At 30.1% G+C, this 9,420-nt stretch overlaps 2 protein-coding genes across 4 annotated transcripts in view; both read right to left on the reverse strand.

Moving 5' to 3' along the window:
* The window catches only part of LOC115234846 (formin-like protein), an 83,423-nt gene that overhangs the window by 24,582 nt on the left and 49,421 nt on the right, over window positions 1–9,420 (reverse strand). Inside the window, exons 2-5 of the mRNA XM_029806193.1 lie at window positions 5,780–5,863; window positions 1,768–1,854; window positions 876–955; window positions 234–458 (exon numbers count right to left, since the gene is read on the reverse strand). Coding sequence (XP_029662053.1) covers window positions 234–458; window positions 876–955; window positions 1,768–1,854; window positions 5,780–5,863 — 476 coding nt within the window. The remainder of the gene's footprint in view (window positions 1–233; window positions 459–875; window positions 956–1,767; window positions 1,855–5,779; window positions 5,864–9,420) is intronic.
* On the reverse strand, window positions 2,468–5,756 carry LOC115234957. 3 transcript variants are annotated; one of them, XR_003883967.1, is made up of 3 exons: window positions 4,518–5,756; window positions 3,255–4,122; window positions 2,468–3,185 (listed from the first exon to the last, which is right to left on the reverse strand). XR_003883967.1 is itself a non-coding variant. In XM_029806387.1 (2 exons), the coding sequence occupies exons 1-2, from the start codon at window positions 4,930–4,932 to the stop codon at window positions 3,644–3,646; spliced, it is 894 nt and encodes a 297-aa protein (XP_029662247.1). In that variant the 5' UTR covers window positions 4,933–5,756; the 3' UTR covers window positions 2,468–3,643. The 3 variants fall into 3 exon arrangements, 1 of the variants encoding a protein (XP_029662247.1); XR_003883966.1 differs by having other exon boundaries at window positions 2,470–2,898; window positions 3,130–4,122; XM_029806387.1 differs by having other exon boundaries at window positions 2,468–4,122.

A 9,420-nucleotide genomic window follows, 5' to 3' on the forward strand; every position in this document is an offset into this window, starting at 1 on the left:
TAACATTGTAGAAATTTTGATGTCGCTGTATGTTTTTTAAAATATTTATAATCTTTAATTCAAAGATATTTTATTTTATTACTCAAAGATATATTTTTCATTAACTAAACAGAGCAATTATTTTCTAGATAAATGTGGAAGTTGGCTTGTAAGTATAAAAACATCCATTTCTATTCTATAGTTTGCTAGAAGTAGAAATCTCGTATGTGTTATTGTTTTTGGTGGATTAATGCGTATCTAATTTATTATGTTTATCTAATAGGCTAAGATATATTTTCCGATTCGTCTCTTTTTTTGGTCTTCTAATCAACTTCTTACCGGTTTGTAATTTTTCCTCAGAGCTTGTGTGAGATTCCAAGAGCCGTTGCTCATGCCGCATCATCAATAGCCTGAAGCTGAGGTAGTCTATCAAGGCATCTAGGCCTTGATTTTCCTCGTCCAAGAACTCTCTTACCCATCTATAACACTATTCAGCTCAGAATACAGCCTTTCGAAAGGATGAGAGCACGAATGAACGAACTCTAATCGTATTAGTACAATTATCTATCAATTATCATGATTAATGGTTGAGATGATTGGCTGATTATATAATTATATAACATAAAATAGAAAGTGGACGTATTACAATTTCAATTTTCTTCTTCTTTCTCAATTTAAATGTTAAAAGTTTACAAACGTTTTCAAAAATTTAGTTAGTGTTTATAATACATTTGTCTGACACTATTCGTCCAAAAAACACGTCTAAAGGAAAAGTAAAAGATCCTGTTTCAATTAACAAAGATGATTAGTAGATAAATTTTAAAGACTTTTGGCAAAATAGCAGATGAATGATGAATAATTATTATGACGATTGAACGATTATTAGAGTCGCTTACTCAATGTGATTTGTGCGCAAAGATATTTCCAAATCTCGTAATACTTGGGTCGATGTAGATTCTCCAACCATTTTTCTTTTCTGGAAGAATGTAAGAAAACGATACGACTGTGTAATCATTAGTATCAGTTTGACTGAGAACCTTTTGCGAGCGAGAAAAGATGTAGTATAATATAATAATCTTCGAAAAAAAATAAAGAAAAAGATGCGCGTTTATCCGTATTATCTGATTCTCCTCACATGCTATACTGAAATATCAGAATCTCTAGATAAGCCACATTTAATATGTAGTAGATATAATTTGTGTGTGTGTTAAAAATAAACTATTTATATCTCATATTTTCGTTGTATATTTCATGTTAAATGTGGTCAACTGATCTGCACATTCTGATATTTCACATATATGTCAACAAGATATGTAATTAAAGCACTAAAGATGCAGTTATAATACGGATATATTTTTAAAGTGTTTCTTTTTCGTCGAAAAATTAATTATATCGACATATATTGGAGAGTCGTCACGTACTGTTACAGCTCAATATTTTTAACTCAAATGAGATATCGAGAAATTGATACTTTTATGTTTGCAAGAAGCATGTAAGAGAATCGATTTAAATATGTAAGAAGAAACATATGGTTCCACATTTAAAGAACAAAAATAATCTAGATTTTAAGATAATCTAGATCTCTAAGAAGCCACGTCATCTAAAAAAATGTCGATGTCGCAAGCAATGTATCACTTGTAATCAAAAAAGTATTAATAAACAGTTCTCGATATTTCATCTCAATTAAGAAATATTGACTAGTAACAATTAAGTGACATCAAAATATATTGCGATATATTTGAGGGAAAAAATATTAAAAAAAAACTGAAAAAATAAAAAACAACGTACTCGATGGCTTCGTGATGCTTTGGGGTCCAGATAGGTGCGTAACTTTGCCAAATAATGGGACGGTGGATCCTTAGCTTGTACTCTTTCCTGTAAATATTTCAAATGTTTGAATATAATAAATTTTTCGATTTTTTGTATAAGCAAATTAACTTTGCTTTATTTTTGTTTTAATTGCGGCTAATCAAATGTCAAGAGAAACTCGGCAATATTTCTTCGAAGAATTGAGATTCATTCGCGAAATCGACTTCGTCGCATGTTAATTAATGAATACGAATTATTGTTTCGGAGCTTTTCGAGAATTAGTTTGTAGTCTGCGGCGGCCTTAGCAGTTACATTTAGAGAAGGGAACGCCGCGAATACATGCGTGTGCATCACGAGAAGGGATGCTGCATATTTTTTGCGGGTCGTATCGTATAATAAGCACGGCTTGCATTACATCCGTCTCGTGTTACACATGTGCCCTACAGGCCGGTTCAAACACATTTAGACGAACCATCCATACCCGCGAACTATTCCTTGAGAAGATGCGGCGTTCGTACATTTTCTTAAGATATTCATCTTGTATGTATTTTGTTAAGTAATAAGAGATCACAATGTATCACAAGAATCATTCGTTGCAATCAAAATAAATTTTGATTAAAGCGGATGTGCAGAATTTTGTTATTTCAATACTAACAGCAACACTCTGGTAATAATATAGAAGAAGCTATAATAAGTAAGTGACACTCTCTCTTCTCTGTGCTTTAGCCTACCCACGTTAAATGTTTCTAATATGCATTAAAATTAAAGAATAAATTTCTAAAACTTATATTAGAAAAAAGTAAATATAATAGTATTTTTTTGGTGTTATAAAAATAATTTAAAGTAATCTAGTTTATATATATATATATATTGTAAGTTTTAAAAATTACTGAATGTATTTCCTTCGTGTAAGCCTTAAACCGTATCCAGACTTGTGTCATATCACTGTATCATATGATCGCCTCTTATCATATACGGATACGGATATACTGGTTATGATGATATGTCAAGGTCTTGTTTTCAACACATATCCGTATCCTGCATCTGTATTTTTTTTTTGTTTTCCATCTAATACGTCCGTATCTTTAGCTCCTGCCTCCACGTTGCCTGCTGTGGAGACAATGTCTTTCTTTGTACAATTAGCTACTGCTAGCTACATTTTTCTTCATTATTCATTGAAGAAGAAAATGAAAATCACCATGAAATGAAATCATGGCAGTGGCAGATAAAAACAGTTTTTGCGAAGTGTATAGTGGCTCAAGTTTATTACACGACTTAAAGTTTCAATCTGTTAGTGGACAGTACAAAAACTTCACAAAGATGTCGTTCGCTGAATTTTACCTGATAAATTTGGTGGGAAAGCAGATTTTCAAAAAAGACACCATATATAGGAAAGCCTGCAAAAAAAGGTTAGCCATAACTTTTCGCTTTTTGGCAACTGGCGATTCTTATGCAAGCTACAGTACCTGTTTAAAGTCTTCAAACAATCAGTGAAATCGTCCCCGAAGTTTGTTCTGCTCTTGTTGATAAACTTAAGCATTACATTCAGGTATGTAATTAAAATATAGTGAAATATTTTTAATACTTTATTTTACATTTTTTTAATAACTACAGTACGAAAAGTTTAAGATACAGACTCGAACAAAAATTAATTTGTTGAAAATTATGTAATTAAATGTGAAAACATTGACTCAATAAATTTTTCGAAATTGTTAATGAAGTTCATACTCAAAATGTTCAATTTTCAAAAATATAAAATAGATAAGCATGTATTTATAGCAGCTCGGTAATGTTAAAGCTGTCTTCTGATGACATGGCACTGGCTGGAGAAAAAATGCTAAAAGCATTTACAGGCTCAAAGGGTAGTAGCATAAGGACTACATTGAGAAGACAGATGACTTGTCTCAGGTGCAGAATTATTTGTCTGGTGTGTGGCTGGCATTTGTTCTCGTAGAAAATAATTGCACGTAGATGGAAGATTGTAAAACCCTCTGTTTGCCTTTACAAACAGCTCCATAATATCACTTTCCAGATTTGTTCTCACATTTTCACTAAATTTCCTTAATTTGGCCGCAATCAAATTTCCAAAGTGTTGGCAATCATCTTGTATAGCCTGACTGCTTGTTTGAAGAATTTCAAAAGTTTTGTCGATGCGTTTATCTTCCATTGTAGTCTTTCTCTTGCCTAGAATTACAGAAGATGGTGGCGTTTGACTCGGAGCAATTTTTTTCGAAATATTTACAGTGTTAAAAGTCAGGCGGGTGGTGTTTTTGTCCAAGAGAAACTTTAAGCTGTCAAATGCAAACCATGTACTCTTGTAAACCTCGTCTGCACCTGTAAATAAAATATGATAACAAATTAATTATTGATTTGTGAAAAGTTATTAAAATATAGCGATAAATATATATAATATTACTTAGCTAAATAAACTTTCTTCATGAGTCATATAAAATTTATGAGGTCAACAAAATAAAATTTTTCTATTAATATTAAAATATTTTTTAAAAATATTGTTCATAGAGGATATCTCTCACACTGAGTGATGTGAATTAAAAAGATACGAATTGATATCGATTTCCCAGTCGAATGATTTATTTCATTCACGGAATAAACGTTCATTCATGGAATAAATTTTAATCATTAAATCATTTGACTGGAAAATCGAAACCGATTCCTACATTCTAAAACTGTTTTTTACAAAAAAAAAATTGCGTTTTTCAAGTACTTACTTTTTCCCATTCCCATGCTCTTTTTCATCTTCAGTTTCTCTCTTCTTAAAGCAGAAAGAAGATATACCATTTTCTTTTTGCAATGCTCGACCGATCTTCCAGTGTCACGCGCGATTTCCTCCCAAGCATCATTTTTCTTTAAGCGATTAAAATGATACGGATCCTTTGGATTCCAAAGAATGCTATTTTGTTTATAACAATTTATTAATTCCATCACTTTTTCTTGTGACCACTCCATTGCGACCAGACATGAAGCGACCGCTAGGCACGAAGCAATATGACTGAATAAAACGAGCCATGCTACGTCAGATCGAGGCAGAAGGCAGAACCTGCGTATCGCCTTGATACGAAGATACGATACGCAGACACGATACGGCACCCCGTCCACACTTGGCTGATCATGATACGCAATCATGATACGATACAGTGATACAACACAAATCTGGATGCGGTTTTATATTCAATTTAATATCTGACTGTTATAAGTAAAGTTATCCAAATGAATAGAAATATTTGATTTTTAAGAGATTTTATGTTTTTTGAAACAATTATATAAAAATAATATTGTATAAGATAATTCATAACTTATAAAGATTTATTATAATAATTTTTCAAGTACTTTTTAAATTATAATTAAATCTATTTTGATGTAAGGATCGTATGTTCGTATTTAAAAATTATTCCGAAAAATATTACGTAATATTTTGCTTTGTTTGAAAGAATGGGTAAGTGAAAGTATGAAATAACAGGTCATATAACAGAAGACGATAAGTGCAAGCCGTGAACCCGCATCCGCACTGCAGAGTACTGGGATTAATCAAGAGATGAGGCAAACGGATAAAAATTCTGGAAGTATCGAAAGGAAGGCAGAGATATAAATTAATAATAAATTCATGCAATTTCTTATCGTTAGCCGAATCGATTATGTCATCTGCCGCTCAATCCGTCGCAATTTAAACGTCATGGTTACTTTCGCGAGATCGACGGTATTCTACGATTGAATTTTATTAATAAGTTTCATAGACAGACAGACTAATAATTTTCTGATAAGCATTGTTTGTAAGCCACTTTCTTTGACTCCTTAAAAATAAAATAAAAACGGTAAAATTGAAAAAATTACTTAAAAATTAAAAGCCCGAACTATTGTATATATTAAATTAGCGTAAAAATTGCTTATTATTATTAGTATCTTATAAACCGATCTTTGGGAGAGGGATTTTTAAACAATATATTCTAAAATTATTTTAAATATATATACGCACTTGGTCGCATATGATGTCCCATTTCTTCTCATTGTCGTACTGCTTCAAAAGCTTCGCCTTGTCCGGTGGCAAATCCATAGAAGCCTGCAACACAAAAAGCGACATACCGTTTTAATATCCATCTGGTTACAAATTCTGTTTTCTCAATTTTACATACGCAGAGTGTAACGCAAAAAATCATGACTATTTGCGCAAGATAACTAAGCAGTGCGTAGTGTATGAAAAGAATTAATAAAAAACTAAACAATTAAAAAAAGATTTTAAATGAGAAATAAAATGTAGGTCTGTAATTGAGGAATTTTGTTTTAGATATTTTGGTTATTTAATCCTGTCCATCGCAATACTGGAAACAGCTTACGTCGATAGTTATCATCATCTTAATTATATACAATTAAGAAATTCTTAAAAGCACATCACACACAACATAGCAGAAAAAATACATTTTTTTAAATAAAGTAAAACAAATTTAAGTTTCAAAACTAACACTTTAAAAAAAATTCCTTGCATACTCTTTTCTTAAAGTCTGTTTAAATGTCTTCCTTTAAAATAAAAAGCAATATATTCGAAGATAAGAAAATAAGATATAATTAAACATATATGTATATATATACAGTATGTTAAAAAAAAGGTCAGATTTTTGAGGTAGATAGTATTCATCAGAATAAATATAAAACTTCTAATAAGCATAAGTTTATTTTTAAAATACGTAATGCTTTTATTGAACTCTGTATATATATGTGTATCATTGTAATTCGTTTATCAAATACCTCGTTTGTCAATAAATTTTTGCAAAAACCGACTACTATAGATTTTATTCACATTAATTTATTAAAAATTAACATTTAAATATTTATATAATAAATATAAAAACATTTTACTTTTTTAATAAACTTTTATTAAGTCTCAACAATCCAACAATTTGTAATTAATTATCATTGTTTGATTCACTAATGATGATGCGATTAAAATAGCGATTTATTTGTGAAGAAAATACGTAAGCTATTATGATCTAACGTAAAGCGGGTATGGTAAACGAATAATCATCAGAGAGCGGATGCCGGAAGCCACGATCGCATGACATCATCATACATACGCACACGCATACGAAAATCTTGTTAAATAGCTAAATCCTATGATAATATGACAAACATATTTTATATATGAATAGTATTAACTGCGAATTATATACTTCGAAACAAATTTTTGAGAACAATCTCATGAATGTACTGCAATAAAACACGTTATTATTGCAATATGATTAAATAAACAGATGATAGATAATTGCCACGAGTAATTTCATATGTAAAGGATATGCACATATCTAACTTTCTGCTATATGAGAAAGATATAAGATTGCGGAATCTTCGAATACATAATCGCGCGATCATCACCTTGCTCGACAAACTTTTGCCTGATCTCCTTGGAGAAAGCTAACACGCACGTTCTCCTTCGGTGACCAGGATGAGTTACTATTTCTAGCAACGTAACACGATTTCTGTTTCCGTTTTATGGCAATGGCTACCGTCGCGCTGCAATTCTGTCGCATTAGCATAATATTTGTTCTTGAATTATTTCTACTCAACTGGAGCGAATAATTCTCTCTTTCATTTCTCGGATGTGTAAGAAAAACACGGTAATGCAAGCTTTCTTCTGAGAAACTACGAAGAAATAAAAACGATTGAAACGACTATTAATTTTATTGCCAATAGCATAATATTTCCACTTTGCATTTGAAAAAATTTTTTTACACTTCTAAGCCATATCCAGTTAATTAAAATAAGAGCGATATATTTTACGCGCAAAAAAATAAAAAAAAGATCCTAAAAAAAATTATTTTTTAAATAATGTAAAATATATTTAAAAAAATACTCCTTTTTAAAATTGTATCGTATAAACATCTTAAACACTTTATACATACACAGCTTCTTCAGAGAAATGCTATAATCTTTCGATTATCGTAACATATATGATAAATCTTCTCTCTCAGAAAAGAATACGAAGTATAATGTATTTCCAATCTTTTCTATACTGCAAGTCATTCATGTTGTGCTAGCATTCTTGTTTAATCAAAATTCAAAAGCATTTGATTTTTAATTTTGTCCCATATATAAATATATTTAGAAGTAAATAATGTGTATGGTACACTTTATATTAATATTTAATATATTTTGGGGTCTTAATTATAATCCAAAAGTAATCACGCGTAATATTTCGTAAATTTAAATCTTAATAACTTGATAATATCTTAAAATTTAAGATACATCCATAAAAAATTATATTTTTTGTATGTAATTCTATTCATTAATAGAATCGCGAAATTTCTTTGTTATTAATAAGTGATTGGATATTACTCTTGTGTCTCTCTCATATTATTTAAAATTGTTTAGGTAATTATCATTCCTTTAACATAATTTAACGATTCGAAAAGTTGATAATTAAATTTTATAAATTAATAATAATTAATAATAATAATTATAATATTATAAGAGCCAGATTATAAAAGCGTATTATGTCAATAGTAAAAGAGCTTTAACATTTTCCCTATCAAGGAAATTCTTTGCTCTTTACAAACTAAAGAGCTTTCTATTGTATCTGACGCTTTTATAATCTGGCTCTTTACAAGTCCTGAAAGCAACGCGAAATGACTTAATAAATACTGTAAGACTACTTTAAGAGCACTTAAGAAAGCAAACAAGTGCTAAAAGCAAGTCATGCTAGTATGTATACAGAGAGTTATATAATCGATAATTCCGAATGACGTGACGAAAAGTGTTTTTAATAGTCAAGTTATCGACATCGACTTCGTGATGAAGTTCTACGTAAGATATATAAGATAAAGCATAAAGAAAATCTAAGCTGTATACTAAAATATTGATCTTCATAGCTCTTATTAACTTATTTCAAGCTATTATATATTTTCAAATATGCCTTATAAAAAGACTTCTACATAGATTGGCGATATATTGCCAAATGAATCGTCACTAGTTAGCAGCAAATTAGTCTCATAAATAACGAAACTGGCATTACAAAAAATTCTTGAATTACGTTTGTGTCTCATATAATGTTACATTATATTTTACCAATGTAATGGAATATCATGTAACTATTTATTTATCATGATTCATTGCATCGTCGCAATCACCTTGTTTATCGAAGGAATGTACCCATCTGATGTTTATCGGTCTTGAATTTAGGAGATCAGTTTGAAAAAATTATTGAGTTTTTTCTTAGAAAATATATATTAATAGAATTATATATATATATATATATATATCATATCATATCATATCATATCATATCGTATCGTATCATATGTATACGTAAAATAATCAACTTCTGTATTTCGCTAAAAACATAAGCATTTGCTGACAGTTTTATAAAGCTTGATCACATAGAATATATTTGTAAGGTAACAAGATAAAAAAAAAAAGAATTAAATTATAAGCATATTTCAGGTAACATGACAATATCTTACACATACTAATAAGAATTTTATTAAATAAAAGATAAAAATAATTAATTTTTAAATACGTTCTTGTAGATGCCGTGCCTCACTGCGGTGTAAACGAGGTATTCAACAGCTGTGGTTCGTCGTGCCCAAGCACTTGCCAAAATCCAGTTCCCCCTGTCTGTACATTGGT

Source organism: Formica exsecta, unplaced genomic scaffold (assembly GCF_003651465.1).
Source record: "Formica exsecta isolate Colony F162 unplaced genomic scaffold, ASM365146v1 scaffold21, whole genome shotgun sequence".
Classification (NCBI taxonomy): Eukaryota; Metazoa; Arthropoda; class Insecta; order Hymenoptera; family Formicidae; genus Formica; species Formica exsecta.

Excerpts from the sequence above, each read along its gene's own strand:
- LOC115234957 (XM_029806387.1), bottom strand. The coding sequence starts at position 4,932 with ATGATTGCGTATCATGATCAGCCAAGTGTGGACGGGGTGCCGTATCGT. Across the intron at positions 4,123-4,517 it reads GAGCATGGGAATGGGAAAAA|GTGCAGACGAGGTTTACAAG; the intron begins GTAAGTACTTGA and ends TTTTATTTACAG.